The sequence below is a fragment of the Terrapene carolina genome, unplaced genomic scaffold (genome assembly GCF_002925995.2).
Source record: "Terrapene carolina triunguis isolate 2854851 unplaced genomic scaffold, T_m_triunguis-2.0 Scaffold58, whole genome shotgun sequence".
Classification (NCBI taxonomy): domain Eukaryota; kingdom Metazoa; phylum Chordata; order Testudines; family Emydidae; genus Terrapene; species Terrapene triunguis.
Genome location: NW_020664409.1, coordinates 94,401,987 through 94,422,427, shown reverse-complemented (window position 1 = coordinate 94,422,427; position 20,441 = coordinate 94,401,987). Strand labels below are relative to the sequence as shown.

Genomic DNA, 20,441 nt, shown 5'->3' with positions numbered 1-20,441 from the left:
CATTTATTAAAGTGAACACGGTCTCTTTTTCTCTCTAACCCCTAGTCAGTTGGAATTATTTGTGGTGGGGCATGGTCAGCTGATTGTACTGTGGCAGGGGGGCCGGGAGAAGCTAGGTCAAAGCGGGACTCAACACTTATTCTGAATAGAGCTGTTGTGGTAACGGGGCCTACCAATTTATCCTAATTGTGAGCTCAGCTGAGAAAAGTGAGTGAAAGTCCGTAAGATGTCACAATAACCTATACCAATAAGTGTTGATGGGAAAAGGTGCAAAAGGGAGACAGACTGGATTAACCCTAACAAAAAGGCCTACTGATATAATTCAAGAACAGTGTTAAGATAATGCTTGGTAACCAAGAAAAGCCTGGGGACAGGAAAACAATGAACCAAAATTAGAGTATTGGAGACTAGGCCTAATTGGTGACAAAATAATGAGGACCAAGAGTCCTCAGAAGGAGATTTTCGGGGATGACGGCAATGCTGGCTGATTAAAAGAAGGGGAAGGAGCGAGCCTCACTGTCATGGCTGCCACCCCACTGTCTACTGGGACCTGGATCATCTTTGTCCTAATCCTGAGAGGTGCTGAGCAGACTGGGCCAGAGAGGAAGTTAGATAACATTGTCACCTCCACTGGCTCTGGCTAAATCCTGAATACCACCTGCGATGTGAGACTTTTCCCCTCCTGCCACTCCACACAGTATGTCATTTTCGGTCCACACCCCATTTCTTACCTTGGCTATCCTTCACTGTTTGCCTTTTGTCTAATTAGAGTCTGGCTTAGCCAGCCAAAAGTGTATATTTTGCTAGACTGCTGTAAGCCTGTGATCAGAAAGAGGCTGTTAAAAGCAATGCCCTAAACAGTCCATCGCTGGTACACCTCTACCCCTATATAACGCGACCCGATATAACACGAATTTGGCTATAACACGGTAAAGCAGCGCTCCGGGGGGGCGGGGCTGCGCACTCCAGCGTATCAAAGCAAGTTCGATATAATGCGGTTTCACCTATAATGCGGTAAAATTTTTGGCTCCCAAGGACAATGTTCTATCGGGGTAGAGGTGTATAAGTTTGCCAGGTCTCAGAGTGGCCGACAAAACCATGTGCTGTGCCTGTGATTTTTCCAGCAGAGAGATTGCAAGTGAAAGTCAACACCAGAGACAAAAGCTGCACTTTGTCTTTGCTGTTCTTTCTTCTCCCTTCTTGTGTATGTCTTGTTTTATCTAAACAGGGTCAAACTTCAACCGTATTTATAACCGCTCCAGCCCATCTTAACTAAGATCCCCTCCAAAAAGGACAGTTGTTATCTTTGATACCATCTGAAAGACTGTCAAACAAGGTGTTTTACTCATAAAAATTCTCCCCAAATAGAGTGGAAAAAGGAACGAGGGATGTTGTTCAAATGAAAGCCTTATTCTACATTTCAAATGCATTAAATGTTAACTGTTTCCCCTTTTTTTCTTTATCTGTAATAAAAGACTAAAAAGATGTTTAATTCTGTTTGCCATGGTACTAAGCAGGGCTAACGGCTCTGTATACCAAACCTTATTTGACACAGTTTAATGTTAGACAGTTTGGGGGGAGATCGATCTAAGTTATGCAACTTAAGCTACGTGACTAACGTAGCTGAAGTCGACCTACTTAGATCTACTTATCACGGGGTCCACACTACGCGATGTCCCCTTGCTCTTCTCGTTCAGGTGGAGTATAGGAGTTAACGGCAGAGCAATCTGCGGTCGATTTAGCAGGTCTTCACTAGACCTGCTAAATTGATCGCCAATACATCGATCGCCATGTGTCGATCACCCAGTAAGTGTAGACAAGCCCTAAGTGGCTTGCCCAAGGTCACACAGGAAGTCTGTGGCAGAGTAGGTATTTGAACTTAGGTCTCAAGTCCTGGGATATAGTGTTCTCTCTGCTGCTTATGTTCAGCAAACAGGCAGCCTGAATTCAGAACCAGTGGGAATTTTTTTTGTTTAATGACAATGTAGTTTTAAAGGAACCGCAGATAAATTGTTAGAAAAATGTTACACGGCTCAAGGGATGGACATTTATTAAACAAAAAGTAGGCTTTATTGCTTTACTTTGATCATTCGTATGATCTCAAACACTGAATTCTGAATGTCAAAATTGAATGGCCACTAAAATTCTCATTATCAGTTGTTGTTTTTTTCTTTCAGGGAAGTTACCCAGTTTGGGAAGATTTTATAAACAAAGCTGGGAAACTGCAGTCTCAGCTAAGGTAAGTTTCTTATCGCACAGCCCATCCCCTTGGCATGTGTGGACATGCTAGGCATCCTGTGTAGTTCAAATGGTGCTTCATCCTTGATAGTCTATTTAGCATGTTTTTAGTTTAGCTTTTCTTTTAAATATTTCATATTCAAAACTCATCAATGTAATTTCTGTGTGCCACCTTTTACAGTTTTAGTATATTTCAGACAAATAGCTAATTTTCCACACAGGACAGTAAGTTCTTTTCACATTTTCATTGTTTCATGATGTGGCCCCATCTGGAATATTATTGTAAGACAGTTGATTTAATTAACGCATAGCTTTGGGGTTGAAAGTCCTTACATTATTTTTATAAATGTAAGATAAAGGCTTATTAAGTTACAGGAGTACTCTAAATATTGGGTAAAGTCTATGATAACCTAAATACTAGGACAGAAGATCTGCCTGCCAAGGGAATCACAGTTCTGGGTCATTCAGCAGCAGTTAATAACATGTAACTGATTGGGTCTCAGTATACCAAGTGCATTCTGGATAACTTTTCATAGCCTTCCATTAATAAAATATTATTCAAGCAGCTTCTATATCCGTCACGACTTGGTATCAGTAACAGAATCAACAGACTCATAAAATGCCTTTCTATTCACATAGAGAGAGGGGAGAAATTAAATTGCATGTTACTATGAACTGAACCTTGTTTCCTAAACTAATGGGATATACATGTCTCATGTGTCCTGTCAAAACCCCCACAAAATCCTGTCTGTGGTTGGTTGCCTGCATGTGTCCTTCCCTTTCCATGCAGTCCTATCCCATTTGGTATCCCATGTGGGATTTGCCTGTCTTACTGAAGAAGTAAAAGGAGGAAAAGCGGAACCATGCTTTCTCTGACTCCTATTAGGTTGTGTAGTTATCTGTTTTTAAAGATTTTCAGTTCTCTTTTTTTCTCTCCACGTCCTTCTCTCCTCCACCACCAGTCCTGCAGTATGGGATTTGAAGCGTGCCCCTGGGGCTAGGAAGGCATTGTTTTGGCCAATGTGAGCTTGCTTGTCCCCACCCTATCCAGCCCCCACCTGCCCTTTTTCGATATGTGATGCCAGTAAGGCAATTGCCACATATTGGGAGTACTTAAGTGCCAGAAAGGTTTTACAGGACTGTGCCATAGCGTCACTCCAAGTTGCAGATCCTTATGAAATCCACTTTGGATTTTGGAAGGCACCACTGGAAAGAGTCTGCCTGGGTTCTTAGATGTTCAAACGTTGTCTGGTCGGTTTCCAGGTTTTCCCTGAAGTCTTGTCCTGAATGGGATGGACTGGAAAGCGGAGCCATATTGGTACTCTTGAAAGGAGCTAGGCCTACTTCCTTATCTCCAGGAGCTCCTCTGTACACCCAACACCCCAAGTCTTATCTGGCTTCCTGCTTCTGCCTCCTTTTGCAGCTTGGGAAGCTGTAGGAGTAGGTGAAATACAAATGCAGCTATGGCCAAGTGTGCACAGACAGTTTGAGGATTCACTCACTCACTTCCAGCAAATGTTAATCTTTTGCCTCTGCTGCTTCCTCTGACAAAGGGGAGTATAAGTAATCTAACCTGGAGTCAGGGCCCCCTAGTGTTATCTTATCAGAGAAGTGGAGCCTCCTTATTAACAATCTGGATAAGATAATGTAGCGTATGATTTTGGAAGAGTCTAATAATAGGAAAACAATGCTGGAAAAATCCAGATGTGGAAATAGCCAGGTCCATGAATAAGTATTAACAATTAGCTAGAGAAGCTGTGCTCCTCCCCCTATCCCGGGGCTGACCTACAAATGACAGTATGTAGAGATTCCTCCTCCCATCCATTTGAGGTCATCATCCCTTTCAAACCTATATCTTGGATCAGAAGATTGAGAAGCCTCTTAGGAGGCATTCTGCATCGTCTGTAGCCCAACTGTGCACTACCATTTATGTCTCCTGTATTTTGAGGGTGTGCGTGAAGTGAGGGTTGGATAACATCCAAGTAGTCCAGTTCCAGCTCTCTCAGGAAAACCATTCTTTATCTACAATTATGGTCTTTATTGAGTGCGGACAAGCTTCCCTGCAGCTTTCTGCTCACGTTTTTGGTTCGGTGAGTGTGGCGAGGATAGACTTCTGCCTTTAGGCCATAATGAGGAGACTTCTGAGGCAAAGTAAAATTGATGGATCTCTTTAAGGGGATCTTGATTGTCTGGGACTCATTTGGAGTGATCTCTTCAACTGTTGTGGGGAGGAGGGAATTCACTATATTCGCCTATGTTTCTCCATACCTCATTGTCCATGAGGACTAAATATTGCTGTGCCACTGTTCTCATTTAATCCCTAAAGTCCTGTCCTAATTTCATTTAAATCAGGATACCCAGACTGAAAGACAGAAAAAGAAAAGTTCTGGCACAAAGCTGTGATGCGTAGGGCCCTCAAGACCTACTTATTTAGAAAACTGGAATCCACGTTTGTCCTCTCTGAGGATAAGAATCAAGGGATGCCAGCGGCTAGATTTGCTATCTAAATAGATAAAACTGTTTATCTGTAGTATGCAATTAGCAGGCCATCCTTGCCCTTTGAACCTGAAAGGCCAATCCAGTTCACTTCCTAGACAGAACAGGTGAGCAGCTGTAGCTGAAGAAGTGCAAATCTCCCAGTTGGTGGTCCCTGCAGAAGTGTTCTCAACATACTGCCTCTATGCTTTCATCCTCAGATGCTGCCTATGGACAATGTGCCCTTTGGGCATTCCTTATAGCTTGGTGGGCCTTCCTTCTGTCAAGGATGTGGGGGGAGGGGGAAGGTATTCTGTATCTTGTGCATTAGTTTTGATGGAATTTTCTTCAGTTGGCTCTTCTGCCTTTGTCATCTTTTCTCTTCTGTCTCTTGGGGGTGTGTTTGTCTCCTCCTTGTGGTGAGACTGCCTCCGGTACAGAAGAGACTTCTTACTCGTAACTCCTTTCTTTGCCCTGGTTCTATTTGCACAGGCACCCACGATTAGTCAGCAGGTGCAATTTTGTTGTTGTTCATGTTTATATATAGCACTATGACATTTGGTTTAGCTCTTCTAGAGGCAAAGGTGGGGGTGGGTCTTGCTGGCTCGGCAACTAAGACTGAAGGTGCTGACCTACCTGTCAAGAGGTGAATGATATAACCATTTGTCATGCCCTGGTGTAACTGTAGAACAGAGAGAAATCTCTGGGTAGTGAATATTCTCCTTTTCCCACTGGTCCCAAAACTCCCAAACAGCATCAACAGATCTCTTGCAACGTACCCTCTTATGCGCTCACAATTATCAGGGAGGCAGGTACACATCAAATGAGAACTCAAATGATGTGCTTAGGCTAGGATTTGACTAGGACTGCAGAGAACTTACTTCTCCCTTATATAGGGATGTATCCTGCAAGGTACAGGTGCCCCCTGAAAATAGTAGTGGCTTTAATTTGTTTAGATTCTTTTTCATGTTTGGTTGCTTTAATATTGATTCATCAGATGAAATCCGCTCGAAGGGTCTGGCTGCATCCTTTTGAAATAACACCTGTCCTGTGCAGTTCACAGCACAGCATTAGCATGGCTGCAACACGGTCCATAGTACCCGCACAAAACAAGGAAGAGATGAAGAAATGAAGGCAGAAGAGGGCTAAATTCAAACACAAATTAGAGGGGGGTTTGTTATATTGTTGCCCCTGCAAGTTCCCACTAGTTTCTTAATGAGCCTAAACATTTTTGACAATAATAAACAGGCAGCAATGAGACATAGCTAATGTTTTGTTTTCTGTCTGCATTTCAGGACGACAGTAGTAGCAGCGGCTGCCTTTTTGGACGCCTTTCAGAAAGTGGCTGACATGGCTACTAACACACGTGGTAAGCAGATGTGTCAATATTTAGTTTAACAGAATGCCGTGTCCAGTTTATACCATTTGTGGTGGTTAAAAAAAAAAAAAAAAAAAAAAAAAAAAAAGCCTAACTTGTTACCACTGACAGGCAGATCTGGTAGACCTCTGTTTGATGAGCTCTTACTTTGAATATGCAGAATATGAGATGGTTTGAAAAGATTTTTTTGAAACATGATGGAGACCCATAATCTTGATTTGTTTGACACAAATCATTTGGAATATTTCTTAATTGCCCTCTGAATTACATGCTTGGAAAGAATATTCTAACTCTAGATTTATTGAAATCTGTATCTGTTCTCACTCTGACACTTTATCCCATAAATAAGTTTAAAAGAGATGTAAAGTCAGATCCTCAGCTGGCGTCTGTCAATGTAGATTCATTGAAGACAATAGAGCTGTGCTGACTTGCACAAACTGAGGATCTGGTCTGTAGTGTTGTTGTTGTTGTTGTTTTTGTTTTAAGCCACAGTCCCTGGATATCTGAGACAGTTGCCTGTACCTTCATTTTAGAGGAATCTTCCTCTATTCTCCCCACCCTCCCGTGCCCTATAATTTTTCCTTAACCTGCTAATTAGTGGCCAAACTAGTTCTCCTTGCCTCTAGCAGGAAATGAGGGATGTCCAGGTTCATATGGGGTGACTGTGCAAGTTTGTCCTTGAATAGACAAGTAGAAACAGTGCAGCTGACAATCCTGCCAGACCCCTGGGTGAGTGGGGAGCAAAAGGCTGATTTTCTGCGGTGTGCTAAATGAACACTGACCCAGGCAACAAGAGTTCTGATGTCTCTGCAGAGGCTGGGCTGCCCGGTCCAGCAGGGCTCTATTGAAGAGATATTCCAAAGTGAATGTACAACTGTTCATCAAGTTGTTTTCAGTAGCTTCTAGCTTTGGGTTTTTGGGATTTTTAAATTTTATTTATTTATTTATTTATTTATTTATTTATTTATTTATTGTTGGTCCTAATAAATCCTTGCTGGTTTCTAGCTTTGAGTAATACTGCATCCTAATACTGCATCCTAATGTTGAAAAGTGTGAGGTTTAATTAGCAATGTGCTAACTATCTAAGCCACACTTTTCCTTCTGAGAGCAGTAGTAGCAGCTAGAACAAGAGTTAAATAAGGGCACTGTGATAACTTTGAGGAACCAGATTTTTTTTTTTTTTGAAGCTAATATTTGCATTCTGCTAAGCTTATCTGAAGGAATTTTTTTATCTACTGTTGGTGATATTAATACATACGTTAAAAAATGCCAGCATACATGTTGGACATCAGACCATGATTGACAGACTTGACTTCTGGTGTACATAGCAGGAAAGGGGCAAAACTAGAGATGAGACTGTTAGAGGGACCCAAGGTGAAAAATTTTGGGTTTGGATTCTGAAACACCTCTTTTTTCCACCCACAAAGTTCGGGCTTGGCTGAGCTCTGCTTCAGTGCTGGGTCACTAAAAGTGCTTTGAGATAATTAAAAAAAATTTTGTTTAGAAGCGTTTTGAATTCTTGAATGACAAAAAAAAAACGAAGTAATGTGGATCTATGCAAATTATTGTGGAATATTTTATACTTCTGTTCCATGTATTTGGACTATATCCAACATGCATTGCATCTCTCATGACTGCGGCCTTCAGAAAAGAAGCTCTGTAAATTCAGTCCTATTAAATTTGTATAACCCCCACTGTTCTTCCTCCCTCACTTCCCCCAATTGAAATGATAGAAGGGAATTTTGACATATTTTTAGAAACTGACATTCTGACAAAATAATTGAAATTTCAGGCTAGTGGCTCTTCCATTTTCCCCTGAGTGTGTATTACTAAGAATTAGCATCTTGCATTGTACCCAAGAAGAAACCTCCTTGAGGTTCTTAAACTAATATGACTCCTTATCTCTTTTTTGCTGTAGACTCGATGAAATCCCGGCCCCATTGAAGTCAATAGTAAAACTCCTGTGACTTCTCTGGGGTCAGGATTTCATCCAACATCTTCATAAAAGTAATAGCTTAAGTGAAATCTGGCTTAAAAATACTGACCCTCTCCTCCCTTTTGTGATGTGGGGATTCTTTTCCTGCCTGTGGATTTGCCCCTTGAGAAGTTGTTAGTTAGATATGTAGGACTTAAGATAATACTGTACTAAATGTTGCCATTTTTTTTTTGTTTCTGTGTATTTTATCCTTTATTAATTGTGTGTTTCTTTGACCTGTGGTGGTTGCTGTTGGTATAGATTATGCTTAATACCGCAAAACCCAGGGTAGTTTTTAAAACAGTTTTGTCCCATGTTTGTTTACATTAACTGAAGTTAGCCAAGTTTGCTTTTGCGTTAACTGTCTGTGCAGAGTATATAAAATGTTTGTTTTTAATATGTATGCAAATGTTTGAGGGCAAACTACAAGCAGGAAATACACATGCATCCTGTGTACCACTTGACAGAAGGTTTAGCAACTTGGCATGGTTTGAATTATAGGTATACGTTGTCATTGTATGAACAAGTACTTCTTTGGTAACTTTAAGTAAAAATGCTGATCCACCTGCCTATTTCAGAGAGACAGTGTTATTCCCTAATGGGAAGTAATGTGATTAAATTGTTGTAAAGCTGTGTGCTGGGTTTTTTTTTGTAATCGCTTACTGTTTTACTGGAAGTGGCGTGTTATTTTAAGGCCCAGCGTTCTAGCTGATGAAAGCATTTTATCACAGTCAGTCAGCAGTAGCCCTCTCTGGCTACTTGTCAATCTGCTTGCATCAGCATTTGCTTCAGAGGGAGAAAATACTGTCTATGTCTATGTATATAATATGTAAATATTTACAACTATACATACCCACGTATACAGGGGAAACCCTAATACTTTTGCAGATAACTGAGGATGATGGGCTGCACGTAGCTTCTCGTTTCATTTCCATGAAGTACAACACTGAAGCCAGACTTTTCTAGCTGGCACTAACCAATGCATGGTACTTGAGGTCTGCCACCCTGAAGTGCTGGCTATTCCCTTCCTATCTCACCGGTTCTCAAACGTCATTTCATTGTGACCCCCTTCTGATGACAAAAATTACTACACGACCCCAGGAAGGGAGACTGAAGCCTGAGCCCGCCCAACCCCTGCCACCTTGGGTGGGGCGGGGGCAAAGCCCGAGCCCCACCGCCCTGGGTGGGGTGGGGGGGCAAAGCTGAAACCCAAGGGTTTCAGCCCTGGGCAGGGGGCCTGTACCTGAGCCCCACTGCCCAGGGCTGAAGCCGAAGCCTGAGCCCTACCTCCCAGGGGTGAAGCCCTCGGGCTTTGGCTTCAGCTCCGGGCAATGGGACTCTGGCTTTGGCTTTGGCCCCGGGCTCCAGCAAGTCTAATGCCAGTCTTGGTGACCCCATTAAAATGGGGTTGCGACCCAGTTTGGGGTCGTGACCCACAGTTTGAGACCCGCTGGTCTCCCTTGGTCATTTGCCTCCTCTTGACTTTAACTTTGCAGGTTTTGCTTGTTGCGCAGTTTTTATATTCCCGTTGGGATTGGAGTCTTTGCGGTGGAAGGTTTCTAAGGGGAGAGTGTAAAACAATAGACTCACAGGGTGGAGTGTGTCAGTACGCTGTGCTGCGTCATGCTATCATTCCGCACAGGCTACCTTTGAGGTAGCAAAGACCCACTCAATGTGACGCAGTGCATTGTTGTACTGAGCTGGTCTATCGAAACAATAGCTCAGAGTGGTCTGAGCTGCTCTGTTCATTTCAAGGTGGGGGGCTAACTCTGAAGGATTTCAATACTGATGATGCTTACTCCTGATGTGTGTGAGCAGAAACATTCAGCTGTTCCAGGATGGTGAGTGGAGGATAAATCTTACCACTTCTTTTTTCCAGTCTGATCCCTAAATAAGAAGAGCTGTTATTTGAGTCGACCAATGAAAGAACATTGTCCCTCTAACACATGCAGTAAAAGTGGTGCGTTGCCATATATTAGTTATATTTATATACCGGATACAGAATTCGTTATAAAAGCATGTGAACTCAAGTAGTATAACACTGTGTTGTATTGGAGGATTTATCTCACTCTAAGGAGACAGCGTGGTCTGGTGGATTGACCGCGGGCAGGGAGCCAAGTACATGTGAATCTCAGTTCTGCTCTGTATCAGTTTCAGAGCTGGCCTTCCTCAGGTCATGGGGCTTGCATAGACTAGAATAAAAGGTATATTCAAAGGGTGCTGGCTAAATTGGTTCAACTATGCATTTTTAAATATCCACCTTTTATTCTAGTCTAGATACATCTGCTGTGGGGCCATCTTGGGATATGTGCTGAGTGCCCCCAACTTCTAATGACTTCAGTAGAAGTGGACTGTCTTCAGAAACTCCCAGGATTAGGCCCTATACTTCTCTCCCTCTCTCCTCCCCGTCCATACCAGAAGATAATTCTTATCCAGAGTTCATGGGAGGATTAGTTCATGTGTAAAGTCTATGGCCCCAGTTCAGCAAGGTATGCCTGAGCTCATGCCTAATATAAAGCATGTGAGTTGTCCCACTGACTACAGTGAAGTTATTCATTGGCTGAGAGTTATTTTATGTCCCAATTTAAAAAACAAAAAAAGAACAAGTACCAACTGCCCTTAGAATTATTAAATGTACAATAAAATTACAGTAAATACGAATACATTACATTTCGTTAGCCACTGGCGTTAAGGATGGGATTTTCAGAAGCGCTCAACGTTGGCGTAACTGCTCCTGTTGAAGTCCATGGTAGAGATCCTATTGGCTGCAAATGGAGATAAGTTTACCTTGGCCAGCAATAGATTAAGAAAACAAAACAACCCCTCACCCTGAGAAGCCATTTTTCTCCCACTTCCCCAAAATACTCTCATTCTGCCCCATCAACCCTCTCCAATAGATGGCTTTTGCCAGTTAGGCATACGTTTCAATACCTTGCTGAACCGAGGTCTGTATAATGGTATAAGTATTCTTATTTTATTAAAACCCCCATCAAAAAAATTTTGGCGGAAAAATTACCTCAGACCCATTCAGAATTTTTTGATTTATAAAGAACAATATCTTTCACTGGGTTCAATAGCCTACTCTGCCACAAAGTTCCTGTGTGACCTTGGGCAAGTCATTTAGCCCCTCTGTGCTGCAGTCCCCCATCTTTAAACTAGAGATAATAGCACTGCCTTACCTCGCGATGGGCGTTGTGAGGATAAATGCATTAAAAGATGGCGAAGCACTTTGTGATCTACTCATGCAAAGCACTACGTAAGTGCATTTTTAGGCATTATTATTATTTTAATTGTTATTATTGGCTTAGTCTGCATTTTGCTGAGGATGGAGAAAGGAAAAACTAGATTGGTCTAGTCATTTTCTCATTTTGGCAGAACAGGAGTCACCACTGGAGGACTCCCACCCTTTCCCATAAGGCAGCTCTACATCCCATCGCCCAGCTGTTCTGAGAAACTGCATGGCCTTCCTGAACAAGTGCACTCCACTCTCCACTTAAACTCTTGATAGCTGCACACGATATGCCCATTCAGCTGCAGCAGTCCCGGCCTGGATTGGATGCTAGCCAGGGACCCTCTTATTGCACCAGCAAAACTCTGCACCCTGACACCTCTGGGCATGAGCACCATAGTAACAGACCCTGCATTTAGAGTCTGCTAGATCCCTCCAGTTTTGGACCTTCACGTCCCAAATCCCCTGGCATGAATAGAGAACAAGTTTAAGTCTTCTTCCTACTGCAGCAAAAAATCCTGGTCCCTGATGTACCCTTGTCATAACTATAAAGGGAAGGGTAACAGCTCTCCTGTGTACAGTACTATAAAATCCCTCCTGGCCAGAGACTCCAAAATCCTTTTACCTGTAAAGGGTTAAGAAGCTCGGGTAACCTGGCTGACACCTGAGCCAAAGGACCAATAAGGGGACAAGATACTTTCAAATCCTGGGGGGGGGGAAGGCTTTTGTTTGTGCTCTTTGTTTAAGGGGTTGTTCACTCTTGGGACTGAGAGGGACCAGACATCAATCCAGGTTCTCCCCATCTTTCTAAACAAGTCTCTCATATTTCAAACTTGTAAGTAAAAAGCCAGGCAAGGCGTCTTAGTTTTACTTTGTTCTCTCAACTTGTAAATGTACCTTTTACTAGAGTGTTTATCTCTGTTTGCTGTACTTTGAACCTGAGGCTAGAGGGGGGTCCTCTGAGCTCTTTAAGTTTGATTACCCTGTAAAGTTATTTTCCATCCTGATTTTACAGAGATGATTTTTACCTTTTTCTTTAATTAAAAACCTTCTTTTAAGAACCTGATTGATTTTTCCTTGTTTTTAGATCCAAGGGAGTTGGATCTGTATTCACCAGGAGTGGGTGAAAGGAAGGAGGGGGGAAGGGTCAATTTCTCCTTGTTTTAAGATCCAAGGGGTTTGGATCTGTATTCACCAGGGAATTGGTGAAAGGTTTCTCAAAGCTTCCCAGGGAAGGGAATTAGCTTGTGGAAAATGGTGGCAGCGGACCAGATCTAAGCTGGTAGTTAAGCTTAGAAGTCTTCATGCAGGCCCCCACACTTGTACCCTAAAGTTCAAAGTGGGGATACAGCCTTGACAACCCTTGTGCACAAATGTTGCAAAAACCCAAATCCAGTATCTGGATTTTAATAATTTTGGGCCCCAAATTGTAGATCAGCTCTTAAATTCAGTTTTTGTACCAACTACACCTCTATCCCGATATAACACGAGTTTGGATATAATGCGGTAAAGCAGCGCTCGGGGGGGGCATGGCTGCGCACTCCAGCGGATCAAAGCATGTTCGATATAACGCGGTTTCACCTATAACGCGGTAAGATTTTTTGGCTCCTGAGGACAGCGTTATATCGGGGTAGAGGTGTATATTGGTTTAGAAACCAGTTGTTAACCCCCCCTCCCCATGTGTGGATGTACTTGTACCAGTATAAAGTGGTTATAGAAGTTTAGTTTATTCCTGCAAATGTGGAAATAGAAAAGAAGTGTAGCCACTCTTACTTTACTGGTATAATCTGGACTTTGGGGCATCCTGACATAGATAGCAGTGGGGAAAAAAAACCCACAGATAAGGGCATAAGCTCCTTGTGAATGGGGCGGGCAGTGAAGGGAGAGAAAGGGGAGTGAGGAGACATACTAAGCCCTGCTCTACACTACACTACGAGTTTAAACCATTGAAGGGGGAAATGGTCATTTTTAGAGACTTAAAATCCTAGAGCCTCTGTTCTAACCCAGCCTTCTATAAATGTTGGCCTTAAATTAAGTTGACATGGTCCTGCTATGTTTTCTTATAACAAGAGAATCCCAATATGTTCAAAACACTGTCGTTTGTAAATATAAAATTATTTGTGCAGTTTTAGTGTGTGGGTAAGTTGGTTTCTTTGCTTTGTACCTACACTAATTTTCTCTTTGCCTTCACTATATTTTGATGTCCTTCCAGACTGGCACTGGATTAAAAAACTTGAAAATGTAGGTTGGAGGGGAGTAGTGACATTAGCCTAATGTTTTTAGCTTCAGAGTTAGTACTGATGTTATCCTTTAAATCTGCTTTATTGAATATTCATAGGGGAGCCTGAATATATTAAGTGGCAATGTCTCCCCACCTTTTCCTTCGTTTTCATGGGTGTAAATTTAGAAGACTTATGGGAAGAGAAATTGGAAGCTTTGTGATTACGTGGGAGCTAACAATTGATCTTCAAAGTACAATTGTTAATGAGTCCTTCAGTATCCACTTCGCATTTAGCTTTTTTTCTTTTTGAACTGTGTTGAAGTGGTTTTTAATACACATAGCAGGAGTATTTGCCATTGGCAGATAAGTGTGCCTCAGAATGATTTAATAATACAGTAACTCAGAGAGCTTTTCTGTGGACAGTCTGATTCAGTGTGTGATGATGCAACTCATGGGCCTTGCTTCAACTTGACATGTCCTGCAAGTGATACACCTTCCCTTTCCATGTACAGTGCAATACACTTTAAGATGTCAGTGCTATTTATGCTCTCAATCCCCTTCATTCTACAGCAGTCCATGAGGAGTGAAAGATGATCTGCACATTAGAGTGCTAGTGAGATGTGTGTCAGAAATGGTTTCCTGACGGTAGGATAGGACTTGGGGTTGGAGGGTATCAAGGCCCGTGAGGACTAGCCAAGATAGCACATTGGAGAGCAGCCAAAACGGATGCTTATGTCTATGCTCAGCTGAGAGCGTGCCTCCCAGCCCAGGTAGACAGAGACACATTAGCGCCGCTCATGCTAGCGTGCTAAAAATAGCAGTGTGGATGTTGTGGCGTGGATGACAGCATGGGTTAGATGCCTGAGTACAAGCCCACCTACTCCCTAGGTCAGAGCTCAGGTGCCTCTGCCTGTGCTGCTATGTCCACAATGCTGTTTTTTAGTGCACTAGTTCAAGTCTGACTGGACGGGGAGACATGCTTCTAGTGGCAAAGTAGACATACTCCCAGGGACCCAGGGTGCATACTCTAGTTGCTAGCCAGTGCTGAATTTTGTGAAGCATCTATGCAGCTATTATTAACCGTGATAACTAGATTAAAGTTAATATGGGTATGCCTACCTGTGCTCCAATCACACCTTCGCTTTGCAGCGTAGAAGTACCCCTGGTGTTCCCAGGCTGGGGAAAGGCAACTGAGGGCTATGGGCAGAAGATGAGTCTCTGCCATCCGGTCTTGTGAAAATGAATTATTTATTTGTATTTCAGTAGTGCCTGGAGGCCCCACTGTGCCAGGCACTGTGTAAACGTGAAGTAAGATGATCCTTGCCCCAAAGGTTTTGCGATCTAACTAAACAAGATAAGTGATATGTGGGGAAAAACCGAGGGGAAGTGATTTGCCCAAGGCCACACAGCAAATCACTAGCAGAGCTGGGAATAGAGTCCAGGTCTCCTGAGTAAATATTTTAATTCTCCTAAACTGGTGTTTGACTTAATAAAAATTACCATAAATTTTGTTTGCAGGACAACATTCATGACAGTACAGCGCAGTAGCATGGGAAATATTGAAAGAAGTGTCCCTTTGCTGTCAAAAAACTTCAAGGTTAAACTTTGAACCAGCTGTAGAGATGGGCGCAGAAAAGAAATGTAATTTTCCCAAAAAACTTGTCCCTGTTTTTGCCCGGCTCTAGGGCAGTCTCCAGTGATTGGGGACCTACTATAAATGATGACATCACAAGAAGCATGGGAGTAAAAGTGGAGCTGATGAGGGGAAGGGAATTTAATCACTATGAAACTATTTTTTTCATTAACAGCTGTTTAAGTGATATTAGAATAAAGGAAACCTTTGTTCAATTAAGGGCATAGGAACTTACAATAAACATCTCTGTCCTTCCCCTGGTCCTCCCAAATAAATAAAACCCAGAGATGATCAGACTTTACACACATGGTACTTGTAAGGTGTAAATCAAAAAGGAGAAAAAGCAATATTTAAATAAACCTTTCATGCTACCAGTACGTGCAATAAAGGGGTCAATTTAAAATCCTTTACAGGTAGTTTTTAAATTGCTTGAATATATATTTACATACAATCTGTGGTCTGTAATATCAATTCCTGCATAACAGATAATAGTTTTAAAACTATCTTTTTAATATTAAATCTGCAGAATCAAGGAAGTACATAGTTGAAGGCAGGTAGTATTATCCATGTCTTCTCATCTCTATCTTCTTGCGCATAGATAGAGCGCAGTGTTAAAGTCACTGAGCTGCATGCCTACCTTGAGAGTTCTGTGGTACTCAGTAGAATGGGGTCAGAATGGAATGAGACCTGAGTCTTGTCTTTTTTAGATGTAGTTTAATCTTAAATGCATAAATGCAAGAGATTTAAAGCTATGTTCTAATAATTTTTTGTTGTTTCTAGCTAGATTGTGTGTGTGTGTGTGTGTGTCCCCGGTCAAGTCTAAAGCTAGCTCAGGATTCATGTAATCAAAATTAGTGCTGCCTTGCTACTTCACACTGAGGGGAAATTTCCAGTTTGATAGATAAAATAATCACTATGGCAACCTACATGGCCACCTAGTCCACGGTGCTTTGCGCAATATGGTGTATAAATAGACGATGATGTCTCTTTCCCTAAATCGAAGCGTTTTTTTATGAAGCCGTCTGTCTTTTGTAAAGAGATTGAAATGCAGTTTGGAGATGGATTAGGCTGCTGCAACAATTTGTATTCGGGCAGCAGAAATGAACAAATTTAATTGCAAGGGTTTCTTTAAAAATCAAAAACAAAAAAACACCCACCACCAAACCAATGTTTGGGAGGGAGTGCAAATAAGAAATGGCAGGTGTATAGTAAGGAAGAGCTTGACACCCCTTTCCTGATTAAAAATGCAAATCTATTCAGAAACATTGAGTCAGAAACCTTTTTGGGGGAGGTAGTGGGGGGTAGAGGAAGAGGGAGCATTAGGTATGCATTGCTATTTAATCAATAACAGCAGCTTTTTTTCTGACTTACGTATTTCTTAGCACTGTAGTATCTAAGGCTCTATGGACCGACCCCTGTGTCCATGTGGTGCCCTTTATTGGACTCCATGTAGGTGTCTGCCCACATGTTGTTCCTTGCAGGACTGGGAACAAAATGCCTGTTTTTGGAATTGGTCTTGAGTTAAGTGTTTAAAACCTTTAAAAATCCAATTTCTTGGGGAACTGTGAAGATGAGTGTAAACCACAAGCTGTTTAAGGATTATTTCATTTCACTAATTTACTGGAGGGAGAGAGCGAGAATGACTTTTAAAACAGTGGCGGCTGAGGTTTTGGTTGATGGTTACTTGTCAATACAGCCCATCTTCCTATGGTTGGAGATCGCCTTTCAGTCTAATTCAGTCATGATGTGATAAACTGGTACTGGTTGGTGCATAACCGTACTTCTGTAGTAACCACAACAAAGAGCTTTTTTCCCCTCTGTGAATCTGTTGGTTAGCAACAGTTGCTAAAGAGATGTTTCCATTGTAGTTTATCAATATTTGTTTTATTTTAATCTATTTGTCATAAGGCATCTATAGGAAAAATAAGTTTAAGGCCATTAAGTTAGAATTGAGTTGCTCGCCCTTTATTTAAAGTACATAAGAATGGCCATACTGGGTCAGACCAAAGGTCCATCTAGCCCAGTTTCCTGTCTTCCGACAGTGGCCAATGGCGGGTGCCCCAGCGGGAATGAATAGAACAGGTAATCATCAAGTGATCCATCTCCTGTCGCCCATTCCCAGCTTCTGGCAAACAGAGCCTAGGGACACCATCCCTGCCTGCCCATCCTGGCTAAAAGCCATTGATGGACCTATCCTCCATGAATTTATCTAGGTAGACTCATCCTGGTGGCCCTGGAGATGTTGCCCAAATAAAAGTACTGTATAGGCAGCTGGCGATGCTTGCCCAACTGCCTTTCCATGTCCCACCCAAAGCTGCTTAGGCCACCTCTCGAGATGAAAGGCAGCTGAGTCTCTATATGCCAGTTCACTCCTTGGCCTCTCTGGGTATGTCTACACTGCAATTAAACACCTGTGGCTGGCCCGTGCCAGGTGACTTGGGCTCTCAAGGCTTGGGCTAAAGGGGCTGTTTAATTACAGTGTAGAGATTTGGGCTTGGGCCGCAGCCCGGGCTCTAGGACCTTGAGAGGTGGGAGGGTCCCAGAGCCCAGGCTGTGGCCCTAGCCTGAACCTCTACACTGCAATTAAACAGCCCCTTAGCCTGAGCCCTGCGAGCTCGAGTCAGATGGCACCGGCCAGCTGTGGCTGTCTAATTGCAGTGTAGACATACCTCTGCTGACATTGAGGGTGACAGTTGTGATGGTAGCTTTAGTGGACAGGGGAATGTGCCCACCAGAAGTCGGATTAGCAAGGTCAACTTGCTTCCTGCAAGTCACACCAGATCTTTGTGCTGGCAACTTCTAGTATCAACCCAGGCAAGATTCAGACCACTGACATAGGAGTATGTCCTGTTATCACGTCTTTAAGCCATTTGTCCCTCTCTTCATTCCTTTACATCAGTTCTGAGTGATGCAAGGCAGTGTATTTGTGGCACTTTATAAAGATACACCCTTTGGACTGGAATACAGGTTTGTTCTTAGGTTTTCCCCTCAGACAGAATTCTGTTTTCTGACAACATAAAGGACACAAGCAAATGTGAGATTACAAGCCTTGGAAGTCTAGAATTGAGAATTGCACATCCAGAACAATGGAGCTCTGGTTAATCCTTGAACAAAAGACCCAGTGGCATTTGCATTGTCTAACAGGCTTTCCCTGCTCTGTGATATAAAGTCTGTCTCTCAGAAGGAAGCTTGAGCTACTGTTTCTGATGTTGTTTTAATTATTCCCTGGAGGCTAAACTCCGCCATGTCAATTCTTTTTATGCACCCTTACTGCAGAGGTGTCAGCAATTTCAGTTGTGTAGTTTGTGTACAAGCAAACTAGTTAGGGCTGTTCTCATTGCCAGGCAGTTTGCTTAGTGATATGATTCATCCCACATTTGTATACTTGCTGCTCAGAGGAAGGTTATACATTTGTATGGTAATAATGAGGTCTTGCTTAAAATAGATTGACTTCCTGTATTTTCTTGTCCTTCTGTTTGCTTGTGAGCTGTTGGGTGTTGTTAGCTCAATTATTTGCCCCTGTTGCTATGTGCAAGTGTCAGTTTGTTTTAAAACGAGGCATCTCCTGGAGCTAGAGCCTAGGCAGTTTTCTGGTCTTGTTTGGCCAATATTGGGGTAGAAATACCCTCTGTATGCAGAATTCTGAGCCCCTTGAGAGGGGAGCCCTTTTGGTTGTCAGATTGTACTAGAAAACTAGTATCAGCCTAGGACAAGTGACTTATTGTTCTGTGCCCTTCCCTCTCGCTCCACTCCCTTATTAATGAAGTCCAACCTGTAAAACTGCATGAAAGTTAAAATAATGTGATCGTCCTGCTGTTTCAATTCAGTGTTAGAACCACTCTTATCTTCTTTTCTAGGAAGAGCGGGTGTAAAAAGGGCAAACTTCTGTAGTGAATGATTCTCCCCTTCTTTCCCCCCCCCCCCCGATTGTTTCATTTGGCCTTTAGCAGGCAAGTTCTGGTTCAAAAATGACCCAATCTCAGTGAATGGTTGGGTTACCCTCGGTTAAATCTCATTGCGTTTGGCACTGTTTGATACATGAGAGGGAGCACGTTTCTTATTCTTACAAAGACCGTGGTGAAAAATGCTGCCATTTTGCAGCAGTGGCCCTAGCACAGATTGCAGATAACCATGTGAAAAATAATAGGGAGTGGGGGAACATTCTGTTGGATTGCAGTGTAGCAGAATCATGGGATAATTGTATGGGGTGGTTCTGTTTGCTATGCCAGTGCTTACAATTACTATGCAACTCTGTCTTTCTGAAGCATTTACTGCTATGTAAAATTGAAATCTGCATTATCCCCCGCTGTGAGCGCCTGGGCCTAGGGACTGGTTACTATAGAAACTAATATCAAGGAGCTGGCTGGTGCTTTTCTTCGGAGTTGTATAAGAGCGTATTTCACAGTTCCATGCAGTCCTGTGCAAATGTTTGATTACAACCAAGAAGATAGGGAATGTGGCTCTCCTTGCTACAACTGAAGTGCATGCACCTCAAATGGGTACTGCGATCTGAAAATGGGCATTCTGAAGAATGCCCGCATCAGAGGTGGACAGCGTGTAGGTTTCTAATGTTGCCAAAAGAGCCATAGATTTGAAGGATTGAAGAATACAGTGAGAATTGGTGGTAGAATATTCTTATATTCTGGGCATCACTTCAACCCATCTCAAAGTGAAATGTAAGGCTAGGAATGGGTGCTATTTCTCCACAGGATAACAGCTGTAACAAAAATATTTATCCCATACTGATACTGAGCTGGAGTCTATTTTGCTGTGTATAGTGAATAGCATCGTTAACAAAGTTACATTTGCAGGGCCAGATTCTACTCTCATTTGTAATGGGGTTGCACAGCAGAATGAAAAGAGACAAGAACAAAGGTGACTTTCACAATCCAGGTTTTGTGGTGCTGGCAGTCTGGAAAATATCCTGGTTCTTCTTGAACAATTATTATGTTGTGTCTGAAGATGGAATCCCATGGTATGTTTGTATATTTTTCAGAGTAGAACCCCATTTTCATGAGAAGGGGAATACAACATAGAAATAGCCACCTGCAGTAGAGTAACAATCCCTGAGCAGAGAATATTTCATACAGTCAGAAGAATGCCTCAAAGAAGTGACCAGAATGGTACCTAGACTGTAATCAGTTTCCCAGATATTGTGAATTAAAGTCAAGGGCAGTCTTATTGCCAGCCAAGTTTGTAGCATCAGCAACATAGTCTGAGGTGTGAACATGTATTCTAATGTATAATTGAAAGTTAGTTGAACATATTTGAGTATAAAAATATGGATAATCA

At 42.4% G+C, this 20,441-nt stretch overlaps 1 protein-coding gene across 10 annotated transcripts in view; it reads left to right on the top strand.

Moving 5' to 3' along the window:
* The window catches only part of MTSS1 (MTSS I-BAR domain containing 1), a 169,953-nt gene that overhangs the window by 22,313 nt on the left and 127,199 nt on the right, over nt 1-20,441 (top strand). For all 10 annotated transcript variants that reach the window (XM_024205465.3, XM_026646446.2, XM_026646420.2 and 7 more), the window contains exons 2-3: nt 2,178-2,239; nt 6,009-6,082. In XM_024205465.3, the coding sequence (XP_024061233.2) occupies nt 2,178-2,239; nt 6,009-6,082 (136 nt within the window). The remainder of the gene's footprint in view (nt 1-2,177; nt 2,240-6,008; nt 6,083-20,441) is intronic.